General features: G+C 36.9%; 1 protein-coding gene across 1 annotated transcript in view; it reads right to left on the bottom strand.

The window, feature by feature from the left end:
* ESF1 (ESF1 nucleolar pre-rRNA processing protein homolog) overlaps positions 1 to 17,288 on the bottom strand; it is a gene marked incomplete at its 3' end in the record, with an annotated part of 31,970 nt that overhangs the window by 11,454 nt on the left and 3,228 nt on the right. Inside the window, exons 4-8 of the mRNA XM_081997589.1 lie at positions 16,746 to 16,846; positions 15,026 to 15,178; positions 13,465 to 13,579; positions 12,344 to 12,482; positions 5,014 to 5,175 (exon numbers count right to left, since the gene is read on the bottom strand). Of these exons, the coding sequence (XP_081853715.1) occupies positions 5,014 to 5,175; positions 12,344 to 12,482; positions 13,465 to 13,579; positions 15,026 to 15,178; positions 16,746 to 16,846 (670 nt within the window). The remainder of the gene's footprint in view (positions 1 to 5,013; positions 5,176 to 12,343; positions 12,483 to 13,464; positions 13,580 to 15,025; positions 15,179 to 16,745; positions 16,847 to 17,288) is intronic.

Here is a 17,288-nt window from a genome sequence, read left to right as displayed (position 1 = left end):
GAAGAAAAGAGCAGAGCCAAAAAAAAAAACCCCAAAAAACACCACCCCAAAAAAACCCAAATGGATAAAGCATCCTTCTACTATCCTGGAAAGAAGCCAGAATTAACAGTAAGTGGCAAACCATTACCGCCACTAAAATTGGGTACTAAACCAGCAAACAAATGCAGAGCCATAATAAAGGAAGGATATCGTATAGGTTCACTAAAGAAGTGCCACTAAGCAACCCTGTCATACAGTAAGAACAAATATTTAGTTATTTCCAACTGTACACCTTTTCATCTCCAAAGTCCATGAAAGAGAGTCAGCAGATTCTCAGAAATTGAAGCACTATTATACTTTGGATATTATTTTGCAGTACTTTTGTGGAAAAAATTACTGGTCAGGTAACGACCTTGCAGATTGTCTCTGAAGACAGTAAATACTGGATTAAAAAAAATATATGTCACATCTCCAGAAAGAGAGAGACCCAAAATCTCAAAGGAGATTACAAGATTTCTGATTTATTTGCCTGGAAAATGGAATCATTTGATCCATCTGGCACAGAAGGACTTGAGGAAAATACAGCCCTTTCTTGTGGTATTTGGCAGTATCATGAAAGGCATTAGAGTTTCTCCACAGATTAGAATGGCTTAGAAACTACTGTCCAGACCACTTCCCGAGAATAAGAGTGTATTTAAGTGGTCAAAAGACTTTTGATTGCAGAAGGGGAAAGGAATTGTCTACTTTAGGTAGAATTATTAACTGGTCATAGAAAAGGCTAATTTATACCCTTATCTATGTAAGGGTTTTTTTAGAATAAATGTATCACACTAGTCTTACTTAATCTTCACAAATAAGCACCAGGAAAAGAGGGGAAAAAAATGTCATCTAGTATTAGCATACAACTAAATCATACCTGAGCTACACAATTACAAGTGTGATAAATACTACAACAAACCTAAATATATCGCTTCTCACTCTGGTGGGAGAGTGAGGGAGGGTGGGCAGGACAGAATTTTTACTTCTCTAAACACTTAGTTTTGAAAACTTTTCAAAGTTTAACAGCATGCAACTGTGACAATTATTACAAGCTACGAAGATACTTCTCCGTTCTCAGGAAATCTAAATGAGCAAGTTCATCTTGCATGTAATGTCTTACCAGAAAAAAGAAACACCTTGTTGCAGGTAGCTAAAAGGAATGGCAGACAGAAATATTCTGATAACATTAGAACTACTCACCCCCAAAGATAAGACATCTTAAGTCAAAACAGTTTTCCTAACATAGTGTAACGGCCTGAAAAAAAAACGCACCATGCGTAGCAGCTAAGATGTCAAGTGTGAAGGTCTACAGTGCTGAGCCCACGCGCAGCTGAGCATGCGCTGCTCCGTGCTGCAAGAGGTAAGACTGCTTCAATCAGAGGACATGCTAAGCATTGATACAGATTGAGATATATATTCCATATGACCATTTTTGTGCTCCATATAATCTGTAACAACATGGAGTTGGGGTTCACTATGCACTTCTACAGAGACATGATTGCCTGCTATTCTACTTCTGATGAAAACAATTTTTAAAGTTTCCTTTAAGCCTAGCTAAATATTTACATCTCATTCTTCCCAAAGGAAGAATTTTTAAGTCCAATTAAGTAAATAAATAAAATAAAATCCGTATGAAAAAATGGCTGTATATCATCACGAAACGCAGTTGTGGTCTTTTCCCTCTTCACCTTCTAAAGGGAGCTTTGGGAGCTGGGTAAGGATGCATAGTAATTGTTGCTCACATCAGATATGATTAAGAAAACAGATGGATGCTTAAATATAACACTGATTTTGTGTCTAAAAGAAACCGACCAAAGAGAGCTGGAACTACATCTAATTTATTTTTGCTGGCACTGTGGTTTATTTAAAACTATTATGATTCAAGAATAACTGAATCATTCACAAAGTATGCTTTCTACAACCATGTGTAAATATTTGTGCCAAAACTAAAATTTTTAAATTAATTCAAATCTCTGACTTTCAACTGAAAAGCTTCCTAGATTTAACTGTTATAACTCTGTAAATTAAACATTTGGGCTGGAAAAAGATTTTGCAATAAGTCAAGCAGATTAAGGCAGAGCTTGATAATAAAAATATTTCAACAGACATAAACTAGTTCTGAAAAAATTAAGGAGTCTTAAGAGATTATAACAAAAACTATTTTTGAATTTCCAGAATGCTCCAACTGAACATAATTAAGTTGTTTTGGAATTTAAACAAGCACATTTGTTCAAGAAAAAAACCCAACATAGTAACTAATGTACTTCTCTCTCATAAGAAAGCATAGCCTCAACTGTGCATATATTGCCAGAGCTATAAACTACTATTCAGTGTGTGCTGACTACACTCTACTTTTAAAAAGTAAAAGTCTTCTTTTCAGGTGTGCAGGACCTCCTCTCCAAATGCTGCCTGAGATCAGTAGCAGGTGAAGTGTTCCCATACACTAGACTCAAAAGCAAAGACAAGACAGTTGTCTTCCCTTTTAGGACTTTTGTTCTGGACAAAACCGTATTCCAGGGGCTGACAGCAGTGTTGATTGACCTCGTGGAGGTGAATAGTCTAACTAGCAAAGGCAAGTGAACATTTCCATGATTTCCAGAACGTCTGCTCTTTGATATTACTCTAACTTTTTCAGGGTAAGAACTGAGGAAACACTAACATATACTGCAAAATCATAGTTGCTAAACTGACATAAAATACTGTAAAATACCCATGTAAACTACATTGTGCACACATGCACATATGCACCATTACATAAACAAATCTGACCCAGCACACAGACATCCAACTGACTCTAGACAAAGTCAGTCATATTTATCAGGAAAGGAGTGTTTTGTTTTTGTTGGGCTTTTTTTCCCCATCCCCCCCTCAGAAGAAATGAGGATATCGCAAAAGTCCTAGGAGCCCCGCAAGAAGGTGCGGTAAGGAAGGTGCTGGACCAGATGTAAGACAGAACAAATCCAATTTTCTAAAGTCAAGTTCAGTTGCAAAGAAACAGGGAGCCTGCGTATTTGGGAACTGGACTCCATCTCTACTACAGGTCCCAAATGTTAATGTAATTTGCTTGTAACATGCAAGGCAGTTTTAAGAGGAAGAGCCTTTCAGAAAACTTCTTGCTCTCCCTGTGCAAGAGAGACTAAAGAGAGTTTCCTTCAGACTCTCTTAAAAGTTTTTCATCTCTTCCAATGAATCGTTTGCTCTAGATTCCTAACTATGTCAACACATGAGGTTGCTTAGACTTTTTTAATTTACAGAACTTCACTCATACAATTTGCAAGATTGTGCTGAAGACAGACTGTATAAGAAACAAAAAAAAACCCCAATTGTGTTTTCCAAACAACACAAAAAACGGTAGCTTTTCTAACTGTTTGTACAATGCCTGGCCTATATAAACACAGAACACATTCCTAGCAGCAATTGTTTCGACTGTGCTTTCCACCTTCAGTCTGAAAGGTGACAACAATAAATCTGTGTAAAAATCTTGTAATAGTTACCTATGTATCAAAATCCATTAGCCTTCAATGCTCAGTGACACAATGAATTAAAGCTACTAAGTGAGCAACATCAAGAATGCAAATACTGACACGCTGTGGACAGATGAAGTAAAACATGACGATACAGCTGTGTTAGCAAGCACATGTCCTATCTCGGCATGATACGTGCTTTCTCTACAAAGTTTTGGGAGAATTCATGCCAGAAATGACTGGAATTTTATAAGCACAACTATTTTTAATGTCAGCGTATACATTCAAATACAGATCTCATAAAAAACTAGGACTAAAACTATTCCATTCAGTTCAATCAATTTCACTGACTCAGTACTGACCAGAACAGGTTTTTAAAGGTGAGCATTTATATTCAACAGAAGTCACCTGAATGAATTCTGAATAATGTCAGTGAAAATCAGGTAATTAGATATGCATTCCTAGCTGGAATTAACACATCAGTGGTGAAGCGGCTGTATTCCCATATGTCTCTGGTCTCGGTATTTCTAACAGATCAGGCCGTGCCCTCACACAGCTTGCAGTCCTATACTTACTGAGCCAATACAGCACCTTGCTGCCCCCGAAGAGGTAATGTAACACTTCCCTAGTGTTTGGACTGCATCATTCAACCCTTTGAGCATTCCCCAACACTGGAAAAGATCCAGATTTTTTCGTCTTTTCCAGAGTAGTTCTGTCATTTTAGCAAACAAAACTAAGCCTGCAAAGAGATCTAACAAGTGCCAGGGCTCGTACAGGCAGTCAGAATGAGCTATGGGCCAGGATCAAGGAGAGGCCACAGTGAAAACCTTTCCCTTTTTGGATGTTGCGAGTTGTTGAACTGGCTTATTACATCTCAGGGAAAGCACACACCCATAAACAAAAACATAAAAATCAGTCTGAATGCCTTTTCGTCATAAAGGAAAAAAACCTAGGCATTGGTTTTCAGATCTCAGGATGAGTTCTGCTCTGAAGCTATATGATGAACTGATCTTTTTTTAATTTTCAGATCAAAACCTGGATGTCACTAAATAACAACCAAATATCCCCCAACTTTTCTTCCTGGAAGCTTTCCTTCCCACAGAGAAGTCTCACTGGGAGGTTAGACTTCTCCCTTCTCTGTTCCCCCAAATCTTCAGCATTATGCAAGCAAGATTATCAAACCATTCTCCTCTAATTTTATGCTATGTTTCCAAATCATACCGGTTTTCATTTTAAAAAGCGTAGGTATGTTTTATGACTTTATGGCAAACACATGAATTCTATTCAAGAAAAATCTGTAAATGAATGAAAAAGCAAGCCCCCCAAAAAACCCACCCGTGGCGAAACAATAAGCTACAAAGAGAAGCTTACAGCCATATTATTCCTTCTCATAGCAATCCATCTGAATTTCAATGTATGTTGAAAATAGATGAGTTTCTCCTACTATAAATCCAACCCCTTAGACTATATCCCTATTAGCAGGCCAATACTGCTATCCTCCAATTTAGTAAAAGAAAAAAATAAAGTTTACCTGGAACCCATTTAATCTCCATTCCTATATCCTTTTCTTCCTGTTTTTTCTCTTTTTCTTGGATACTTTGCAAAAGTTCTCTGTACTTGGCAATTTGCTCTTCATCATCTTTTTGGCTTTTCCTGGGTTTGTCATCTTCCGTTTCATGAGCTACATCACCACCTAGAAAGAGAGAGTAAGACTATCACAGACAGCCTTAAGAAAGTGGTCAACTGAAATTAATGTTTAGGAAACACACCTAAGACACGTACATCATTTCTAAAAACCAATCTAAAATATTTTCATCTATTATTCCCCCAAAGAATAACCAGTTTTAGAATTCCCTTACTTAGATGAAATAAAAATAGTATCTGAAAAGACAAAAGAAAATTTGTCCAGCAGCAAAGGAAATGACCGATCGGACACAGCATCCTTTACTGCATTTTAAAATTATTAGTTTCAGAGTCCCTTACAGCAGAGTAGTACCTAAAGCTCAAAAAATAGTTGTGTAAAGCATTTTGAAAATAGAGTGCTACATTTTAACAAATAAACCTTGCAAGATTCTCTAAGAGATAATTATTCAATGCCTTAATCTTCAGTCACTCCCTGAATTAACAAATGAAGCAAGATGGAAAGAGAGGTTTTTTTCTTCCTTTTTTTGTTTTCTTTAGAAAAATACAATTACAGTGTGTCTTACAATAAGCTTTTAAACAAATGTTTCGGAGAGAACAGCCTTTTAAAGCTTTAAAGATGCTGCAGCTTCTTGAACTGTAGGAAACTAGGTTTGGGGCAGGCTCCTTTTTTCTTTTTCTCTGGTTTAGCAGTAAAGCTGTGCTTCCTGCAGTACCGAGTTGCATGGGCAGCGTTAACTGGTGTCTGGAAAGGCAGACTGCAGTTGCAAGTTACGTGACCTCTGGTCTTTGGCTAAAACTTAGGCATGACACTGTTGTTCTCTTCCACATCCCATCACGGCAAGAATGGGTGGTTGGCTGGGAACAGAAGTCTTTACTGTTCAATTAACAGCAGCTGCTTTTCCACTTTCCTCATCGGTAGCCAGGAACTCCTAAGCGTAAAGCATCTGCTCATGCAGAAAGCGAACGGCTTTCAGTTTTGAAGACTGAGAAGAAAAATTAGCCATTTTGTTGCTTCTTCTTCCCGGTGTCATGTGAAATGTGAAGCTATACTGGATGGGAACTGAAGAAATCCTTATACTAAGAAAGGCTCCCTTGAAACTGCATAAGTAAGGAGCTACCGATTTGTATTTATGATTAACTCTGGTTTTGCTAATTGCTAATGACTAAAACTATGGTTTTGCTAATTTTGATAATGACTACAACTACGGTTTTGCTAATTTTGCTAGGATAAACTTAAGTGGCAATGCATATTGTCATACTTTCTCATTGAGATAAAACATGCATTTCTGTTGTCAAATGTTCAACACTGCCTTCAAAAAACCCTTAAGAGCTTTTTCATTCTGTAAGCAAATAAAGAACACTTGACAACAGCAGCAAGAAAGGAAAATGAGCGGAATATGTTCTCAAAGTTTGTTCAGAGTTCAAATAACCTTGTCACTAGCTTTCAAGTATCACGCTGTATTGCACAACATGAGGAACCACTTTCTGATGGATATTAAGGCAGTAATGCTTTCTGCCAATAGCTTGTTCAAAGACTTTTTGAACAAAACAGACGAACAAAACAAAAAGTTCTTGTGCGTTAACAGCTGCACTGCAAGACAAATACAATTAAGAGAAAAAAGCTTAACCTGTGAAGTAAGAAAATGCAAAAGCAGATGAAATTTAGAGTACAAAATACAAGTATATTCTTCATTTTTTTTAAAAAGGAGAGTGGTAGCAGAAGTGCTAAAAGAACCAAGAAGAAAAAAACTGAGTCCTGAGGCAGGTCAGAAACATTCCAATACACTAGTTTGTAGGGTTTGTTTGTTTAAAATGCTGTAACTCATCAAAAAATATAAATATAAAATGCAGAGCCTCAATATATTAAATTGCTGATTGGCAGCTGTGTTAGTTGAGATCACATTCTTGTAATCAGAGTGTTTTGAAGAGATAGTATTCTTAGTTTAAGAAGATTATCTTGCAATGGCTGAATAGATGATTCCTTTTATTTTTTTTAGCCTTACAAACTAAAGAGAGTAGAAAAATTGTAACAGACACGATGTTTGACAAGAGGTCTTCTGCGAAGCTGAGTTTCTTTTGAAGATGGAATGATAAAATTCCCCCTCATGATGTAATGGCATCCCAGAAAATTCAGCCACTGACCTGGATGCTAATGGCCATACCATAAAAATACACTAAATGTCTCAATTCTCTCCAGGGTAGTTACTCAAATTCAGAGACACAAAAAAACCCCTACATTGCATGTAGACCTGTAGAATAAAAAATAACAAGCTCTACACTCCCACACATTCAAGAAGCAAGGCTGAGGTAGAGGTTATTGCACTGTACTACAGCATGATATGAAAAATTAAATGCTTTGACCTCACTCTTGAGGCAGAAAACAGTGATGAGCAAAGAAAAACTTTGAGTTTTAGCCCCACTTTCCCACATTCTCAGCACACTCTGAACAGGAAGCTGTACAAATCCCATTGCTTCATCCCAATGGTAATAAAAAAGGAAAAATTTAGAATTCAAGGTAACCAAAATAAGCTTATTCAAAGCATATCACAAAATAAGCTTATTCAAAGCATATCACAGTAGACATCTTTTTGTAAAATATTTTTCAGGGAGAAGAAAGATACTGGAAGAAGAGAATGTGAACAGATAACAATAAATTACATTCTGTTTTTTTTAGTTTTTGTATTTTTTTCAGATCAGAGTAGTCTAACCACTTGAGTGGTGCGTACTGGATGCAGCTTTTAAAACTCATTTTGCAAGCCAGGTCACTCTTCGCTACTGCAGCCTTTAAGCACCTGGCTGCGTACAACAGGCAACTGGGCATTCCTAGAACCACGCTTTTGAGTCAGCCAGATGTAAACCAAGATTAACACACTTGCAGTCAGAACTGGCTCCTGTCTAGTCATTCCTGAGTAGGGATACACTGGCCTGCAAAAGCACACACAGATGCGTTCTTCAGTTCTAAGTTACTGGACACCTCCAACAGCTTGTACAAACTTTTTAGAAGGAAAGCTGAGACAACCCTTGTTGCTGACCTTCCAAGCACCTTCTTTTAATTTATTAAAAAACAAACCCAACACATAAGCTCCTGCAAACATACTTTGGAAAAGTATCCAACCACTGCATCAGTTATATCAAGCTTCTGATGCTTCATAGAAAGAAAATAACTGTGCTGTGGTATTTCTATTCTGTCCTGTGAAATTCCACCCAGGCTTGGCTACATCATAAACTGCTAGCTCCTCTTGCTAGCTTGTTTCCTTCGGAAATATTTTAGCAATATGCCAAAATTAACTCAACAGAAATATTCTAAAATGTCAGATCCCTGTTACTTTAGAAGCAGCAGTCATGCCTGACTGTCCAAAGCAGCTATACATGAATAAGGGACAAAAGGTAGCCCAAATAATATCCTATTCAATGCATTTTATAAGCAACCATTGGATTCAGGGACAATATTAAATAATTGCATGTTCTACTTCTGTCACCTTCCACTTCTTAGCCTTCCGTAATAGTTCAAGCAAATATAAACACATATATTTCATGTTTAATACAGCAAGGAGGAGTGTACTGTCATGTGATAAAATGTATAGTCAAAGTTATTGCGCCAAAGAGATTTCAAAATTGTAAAAAGATGTAATAAATGGTCTGATTTTATTTAACATTAATCACTAAAACTAGTATTAGCAGCATTATTAAAAAAAAAAAAAAAGTAAAGTTCCACCCAGCAACTCCTCCTTCCCAACAACTACATTTTCTTCTTCTACACTTGTGCAGCTCCAGCACTGGTGCAGCAGCAAAAACCAAAAGATCTACTGTCTTTGTAGAGTCTTGTATTGGAAGCCCAATACCACAAGAGACCGTGCTCCCTGCTCAAACTCCTACTGTGGAGAGCAGGGCTCTAACACAGAGTTCCCCACAAGCCTGTCAGTTTTTAAGAAGCGTTTGGACAACTCTTAGACGTATCATTTAACTTTTAGGTTGCCCTGTGTGCAGTCAGGACCTGGACTTGATGATCCTTCTGGATCCTTTCCAACTCAGGATATTCTATGACTCCATGATTATACCATCAGGAACAGCTAATTAAAAATACACTGATAAAAGTATTGTGTCATAATAGTCTATTCAGGTATTCCGTGTGGCTGTGTAAAGCAGAAATGCAGAAAAGATGTTGTTCTTGCAAAGATAAAATAGAACAAAAGCTTGGGCATAAAAAACATAATGTTTAATTTGAAGCATCATTTAAAATGCCACACACCAAGTCACTGGTGCTCATGGTCGAAATAGCAATTTTGGGCTGGATTTGATGCACACCACAAATGCTTCTTAACTGGAACAAAGGCATCCAAGTAACAGAAAATTCAGAAGCAATGTAAAGGAGATACTTTGTGCTATGAACCACAACATACCAGGTCACTGAAATACTTGACTCTACAAAACTGTTGTATAACAGTAATACTAACATCCATGACACATATTTTTAACTTGAAAAATTCCATTTAAAAAAACAGATTAGATCAGGCCAACAAAAACCTGTTTATAAATAAAACATTTTAATAAGTTAAAAAAAATATGAGTAAAAGTCCAGAACATTTTTTCCTTCTTATCACACTCCTACATTTCCATTCAAACAGCTGACATTGATTTCTCCCATTTGTGCATTTCCCATTGTGTCCCATTCCACAGCATTCTGCTGGATGGAATCCTGTCAGATGGAATCCTATTTTGTATCACATAACTGAATGGATAAAAGGTCAGGAACATGTTGAAGACATGACAACATAATTCCTCTATTAATAACTAATTTTTCAAAACATCATTAGAATGTAGACATTTCCAGGTTTAAAATTTATTAGTGTGGTAAGATTACCTAAGGTCAATTTCTCTTCCTTCCCAGCAACAGAAGTTTACTTTTAAAAATTTCTCCAGTGTTGCTCACTTCTAGATGTTCACTTTCATCACCACCCTATTACAGATGCTAATCTTCAACATAGCAGTAGTCTTGTAGATAGTAAGAAGATGGAAATGCTTTCCCCTGCATCTACTGGTCCCATTTAGATACTTTACTAAGCATTACTAGAGAAAATAAAGCTCACAGAGGTGCAGTTTTTATGTAAGATGAGAAACAAATGGACATTAACCCTGCCAAGATATTGCCAAGCTGAGTTTGCTGCCAGAAGATTTCCCAACTCTATAACCAGAAAAATCTGTAATGCTCTTTTGCACGCTCCAAACTCATCTCTGATTGCAACAACACGCTTAAATGCGGTATAAATCAATTTTAACATCTGTTTGAGAGACCCTACTAAGGCTTAATGACATTTTCTTTGCCTTGTAATTTAGGCTATATATATTAATTAAAAGCAGACTGAATTTTAGAGTGAAAACAAGCAAGGTAATTAAGGAATTTACATGTTGGTCCACCATACACAGATTTATGTACCTTACAAAGTTAGCTGACATTCTCTTTATATTCTTAAGAAGTCAGATGAATCAAAAAGCATTTGAAAGATGTTACTACTACACTCAAAAGTTCCCTAAATATGTTCTGCTGCTACCCTTCCCCTATAGCTTAAGGGTACCAGAAGGCCCATAGTGCAGCTTTTCTCCCCTGCCTCTCACACTCCCCTGGTTACCCAAGAAGAGCTGCAGCTGGAGTGAAGAAGCTCTGTACAGTCTACATCTCCCTCAGGACCTTCTAAGGTCTGGACTGCACTCAATGTCCTGTCTAGGCCATCCCAACAAGCACAGCCTTAGGGCAGTTTCTTCAGTATCTCCTTGCCCTGAAGAGACTTTAGGATGTGTATAGAGGACCATAAAGAGGACAAAAAACTCGAATTAACCTCTAAGTACATTTCTGCAGTGAGCATTGTACCTCATTCACTTAGTCATTGAGCATTTCACATTTCAAACTAGGACTTTTCCTCTGAAAAGGAAGCACCTCCAGTTCTATTGAAAATAATTTTATCTCAGAAATTAAGAGATTAAAGTAGGTATTGCCAAACTTGACAAAGAAACTTTAAGGTACCCTGAAAAAAAGAGAGGGGTAGGAGAGGAAAAAAGGCGGGGGGAGAGGGTGGGAGAAAATTATTTTATTCTCAGAGGTGCAATCTCCTATTCAGAAAGCAGCTATTCAGGGGCTCAATCATTAGCGTAACTCCTAAGCACCTACCATTTGGTAATTTTTGATCAGCGTTACTCAAACTTCACAGAAAGGCAGCAGATCTTCATTCAGCACTGAGTAAACAGAATAGCTACCGCATTCTCTACATAAATCATTGAAATGTATGACAAAAAGCAACTTTTCTTTAACAGATTTATCATATCAACAATTAAGAAAATATGTCATGATTTAGATCACCTATAATCTTGCTACTTGAAATCGCTCGGATTGTAATCCTTATACTTTGCTTAATCAAACATTAATTACACCAGGTGAAAAGATTTTGCAGTACAGAAATACAAATCAGAAAGCTGTTTTAAAGCTAAGGTGATAATACTTAAGTCAAAAACTCACTAACAAATCTTCTAAGGAAGCTGTAACTCCAAATTCAGCTAACATACTTTGTCTTCAAAAAAAATGTAGTAATTCTTTCTACATAGAAATATGATCCCCTTTCTAGGGGTCGTACTAGTAAAATTACATTTTTGGAGAATCAGAATCACATTTGCATAATGAATCTGAACTGTGGCTTTAGAGATACCATTTTAAAAACTTGCACGTGTTTTCTTACCATGTATAAAGAACACTGGAAAAGTGTATTTAACTCAAACGAACAAAAAAAGAAATAAAGAAAAAAGGAATGTCAAGTTCCAGTAAATTTCAAGAACTCTTGCATGTTAACATCCCGAACTGAAGAATCTTTTCAAAAAAATTTTTGGCATGTGTCAATCTGTCAATGTTCTGTCATCAGTCCATTTACTTCCTAATTGAAAAGAGCAAACAAAAAATACCAACGTGCTCACCACTAACTTCCCTCCACCTTTAGGTGACACACACAAGAAATAAGTATACGCCGCTTCTGGAGCTGTGTAGCTCTGGAGGAAATGTAGGTTATTTCCTAGTAGAACCTGACCAGAGCTTTTACACAATGAGCATAACATTGTCCCTGTAAAAGACGACATTCAAAGCATTTTCTAAAAATACGGAATTCACATATCTAAATAACTAGTGTTCGAAAGACCACAGCTAATGACTTGTGGACAACGTTTATTAACTTAAGTACCTTGCTGCTGTTCTTCCTCTTCTTCACTAGATGAAGCCAAATAAGCTTGAAAATCCATGTCAAGAAGTTCCTCTTTTTTAAAAGTTCTGCTAAGAGACATTACTCGTTCATGATCTGTCTCATCCCATGTGATATCTACCTTAAAAATAAGAATGCCATTTGCAGAAGCTGAAAGACTGAAATTAAAAATTGTCACTCTGCCATTTTAGGGAAAATTATTTGATACCTTCCATTTAAGAAGCAATGCAAACTTGGTACTGATGTTCTCTACAACAATTAACTGTAATAACCATTCACTAAAATAAATTTAATTACAACTTTTTGAAATTTTTTCTACAATGAGTTTCAAGAAGTTTTAACTACTTGAAAGAATGAAGTGCCCTTATGCAATGAGGTGTTCTGTAACAGCAGGTCACACAACATGAAATCTCTGTAAGCCCAATTTCTTTTATGGCAGCAAACAGAGGTGTTGAAGCAGCCATCAACTCCTCCCCTTTCCTCTTCCAGCAGGAACTCATTCCTGGAATCACGCATGGATTGCAATGGGGACAATAAAAGTGTTTGCACAACTGCACCCTCAACTGGAAGATGAAACAGATCTGACTGAAAAATGATCCAGCACAAATTACTTATTTCTCAACTAATCACTTCTGCAATCCGGTTCACTTCATGGCCAGATGAAAGTTCTGGCTGTCACATAAGACAGGGAAGGGATGAATAACTACAAGGAGGGGAAGCAACTGTTTAAGCCTGGCACTACCACCAAAAAGGCTCTTGTTGAGCTACACACAAATACCCATTTTAGGCAAATTAAAAGATTTAACGGTGAACAACAAAGTAATTCCATGTGCAACTTGTAACAGAGGTATAATGAGGTCAAAATGTAGTATTTAATTTGTAACAGAGAAGCCAAATCTCTTTTAAAATCCAAAACTTGAGCTGATTTATGGGGTTGCAACTTGTGGCTCTGTAACGTGCTTACATCTTTTAATACATTTGATGTCTTTATTTTGAAATAGTGAAGATAATCAGGAATCTTTTCCCCACTACTTACATAATTTATAAGCTGATAATAAAACTAAACAAATTAGAAAAACATTACAAAAACATTGTAAAGATACCTTTGATGTTCCCATAGCAGCAGATGTGAAGTACTTTGGCTTATATACAGCTATGTTCACTTCTGAGGCTACATCTTTTGGCTTATCATCAAATGTAACGTTGTCTGGAATAAATCTTAAAGGCAAATAAAACATGTTGTTATTCAAATACACTGCAAAATCATCATATAAACACTCTCAGCTTTTCATGAGTATGGTACATCAGCACAGAAGAATTTGCTAACAGAAAAAGTTGATAAGCCTGAAAAGGACACAAAAGAAATGGAGAAGTACTCCACACATGAAAGATTAACTGCCTGGCTTCTGCAGCTATTCAACAGGTTTTCAATGTATAAACCCACTTTGTTGGGGAAGTAAACTAAACAAATTTCAGTCTGGTATTGGCAGGATCAGGGGTGTTTTGTTTGTTTAAGAATCATCTTTTTGGAAAGTTTAACATTAAAAATTCAGAAGAAAGAGTGAATAAAATCGAATTTGGAAACAGATAAATAAAAAAATTCAAAACAATTTAGGAAAGCCTGGTACCATCTTTAACATTACGATTAGTGGGGGAAAAATGTTTAACAGACTGAAGTCATGTGCAACACAGTAAGATAGATTTAAAAACCCCTTTGTGCACTACATGAGAAAAAAACTTGGGCTTTTTTTTTTTTTTAAAAACATTGCAAATATAATATGATTAATACTATTCAACCTTAAAATATAACAAAGCAGAAAATCAGAAGAAGCATTGGAGAATTTTAAACAACTGTTGTAAAACGTTATCTTTCTACATTTAAAAGCGTGAAGAGTTGCATGTTCATTTGGCAGAGATCATCTTCTCCAGAATGGTTCAAAGCAAATGCATTAAGCTCCCCTGGAAAATAATTCAAATCAAAGAACTTATCTTTCACTGACTTCCAAGAGTGCCCATAACACAGGCCCCAGCAGACAAAGCCAGCTTCTGTCAAAATTTATGATTTAGCAACTTCTCTTCTGCTCAGCCTAGAAGGCTTTTTTCTAACAAAAAGAAATACTAACAATAAAGCACAATTATAATTGAAAATTCTTTCTTTCCCAAACGTGACTTTTGAAATATTAGAGCTTCCAGCTCATTCATAGGGCTAGCATCGTAATCTATTGCAGTTTCATGACAACGGCAGCAATATTCTTGCCCTGTGGTAAGCAATCCTGCAAAAGAGCCACTTCTGGATCCCTGGGGGGAGATGGGAAGAGCAGCACTATGTTGTTTTGTTTTCTAAATCCTACCACTTCCTTTAATTGTACCAAAAGGTTGAAGACCCAACAAGAACATTTTACCAGACATTTCTGAGAACAACTTCTCTATGCAGAGATCCTCTCAAACTTTTCATAATCCAGTAAAACCGCTCAGAAAGAAGAAAAAAAGAATCACAGGGAAACCTAACAACTCACTGGTTGCCCAATTTATTTAAATAAATCTCCTGTCTCATTTTGGCTATACAATAAAGACAATATAGTTTACTCCAAATTATTGTAAATTGGCTTTAATTCTCCCTCCCCTCCCTGGCCCAACATATAATAAAGCCATCACTGGAGTTACCTCAGGTCTATGAAAGAACAGCTACTTTCAAATTCCAGTCCATCGCACTCCTCATAAATTTTATTTGCCGTTTCAGGAGAATCACATTCTACAACTGCATAGAAGTATTTCAGTCGCTTAAATTGATATTCCCGCAGTTTTTCCCTATAAAGCCTGCAAAAGTAGAAAACACCACCATCAAGTTAGCTGGCTTTAACAGCTTTTCACTGGCAAAATATTTTAATTCAACTCATTAAAAATGTGTACCATTCAAACATTCTCCTAATCTTATAATAAGATTAGATGTTAAACAGCATGAAGTTCCACCAGTATGTCTTCCATTTTACTCAAGTAGAAAGACTAATTCACACAGTTTTATTAAGCATACAGTTTCTGTAGCTGGCACTGCTTCCCACAGGCATTGTAAGTTTAGAGTCTCTGTGCAGGGCATAGAGTAGCATCTCTGCAGGCCACAGAAAATAGCATTTAATAGTTCCTATCAAGTTGTTTGCAACTATCCTGGCTCTTAACAAGGTTGATGAAAAGGATGTTCATATGTAAGTCAGGGTACATGTTAAGAACGTAGGAGAAACTGGGATACTCTAGGGACAGATCCTCACGCTAGAGAAAGGCAGTGTAGGAGTGATGAGTAAGGAAGCGGTAGGCATGAGGAAAGGCACCGGGATCCTAACTTGGGTAGTGCAGGCGGTGGTGGTGTCATAGAAGATGACAGCAAGAGAAAAAGAAAAGAAGAAAAGAGATTGAGAAGTGGATGAATTGGTGGAAGGATGCAGGAGAGAGATCACAGGGCTGAGGTCCTGTTCCGTGAATTTAAAGGGTACATACACAGGTATCACTGAGCTCTCGGTGGGATATCTGCATTTCTGTTTGTTGTATTGCAGAATTTCTAGAGCCCTGAGTAGTAAATTTACTGAGTAGTAAATCCAACACTTCAGGATGCACCTTGATGCACACAGTGAAGCTGATTTCAGCACGCACTGCGAGTTCAACATACAATTCCCTGATGCATTAGAGACTTTCTTCAAAGGGATCTGCACTTATTTTAGAAGCATCCAGATTTTCCAAATGTAGGGCAGTCCAGTGAGATGTATTACACAAAAGTGGCCCCAGCCAGGCTGCCAAACATCTGGAAATTCTGGAAAAAAATAAAAGCAAAACCTCTCAAGTTCCATACAGACAAGACTTTCAAGCAGAACGGGGCGGGGGGGGGGGGGGAAAGAGAGACACATGCTTGAAGATGCCTGGACAATGGTAGGCCTAAGGAGCTCAGCCTAGTAAGCCAGGGCGGCTGCTGGTGGCATTCAAGAAAACTCTATCTGGGAATTCTTGGCCTACGTTATGGTCCCTGTTGGTTACGCAGATAAAAATGTTGACAGTAAGCAACAAAGGGAGTTTACTGCATAAACAGCAATTCATAGAGGAGAAATGCTATGTTAAGCTCTCCACACATTGGTTCCATTTATTATTCCAATGAGCTACATAATAAAAATTTTGAACCCAATTATCAACAAGCAAATTGTCTCAAGCTTCATTATAATGCATTTATTCAATGCATTGACAATGAGCCAGTCAGTTGTAAAATATCCCTTGAAAAAACTATAAAATTAAGGTGTCCACAGGAGACGTCAACATATGAAATTTTGGAAACAAGAGTTGACCAGGATTTTCACTGAAAAGTATTAGACATATTATATTTCTCATCTGAAGAGAAAGTTAATACCCGTCATTCTCTGTGGTATTCTCTGGAATATCAAATAGTTCCACAGGTCCTTTTTGTTCTTCCTCTTTCAGTCTCTCTTTTCCAAATTCCGAAGGATAAATCTACAAATACAACAACATAAAAGTAAATTTTTAATGGTAGCAGCATAATGTACACCAACTAAGAAAAAATAACTCACCAAGCCTTTTAGGCTTTATCTTTGTAAAATCAATAAGGGGATCAGTGCCATAAACGTTAATACCCTCTTAACCTTAATTTATAGAAAAGACAGTGGAATAAACAAACTGCTTGTTAGGAATGAGAATATTTTGGGAGAGATGAAGAACAAAAAGAACCCTGACGGTTCATTTCACTTTGGCGCTTTTCAGAAAGCGGTATTTGACTAATATTTCTCAGAAAACTGGAGGCAGACACGAAAAATGGAAAAATATAACTTAACTGATAGGAATTTAACCAGTTTATTAATTAACTCAGAAGTGTGAAAAACAAGAAGCATTGTGCAATGATAAAAGGGGTTGGAAAGCATTTAGAAATAGCCAGGTT

The sequence above is a fragment of the Phaethon aethereus genome (genome assembly GCF_964289735.1).
Source record: "Phaethon aethereus genome assembly, chromosome: 3".
Classification (NCBI taxonomy): domain Eukaryota; kingdom Metazoa; phylum Chordata; class Aves; order Phaethontiformes; family Phaethontidae; genus Phaethon; species Phaethon aethereus.
Note: the sequence above shows the minus strand (reverse complement) of the source record. Positions and strands in the feature narration are given on the sequence as shown.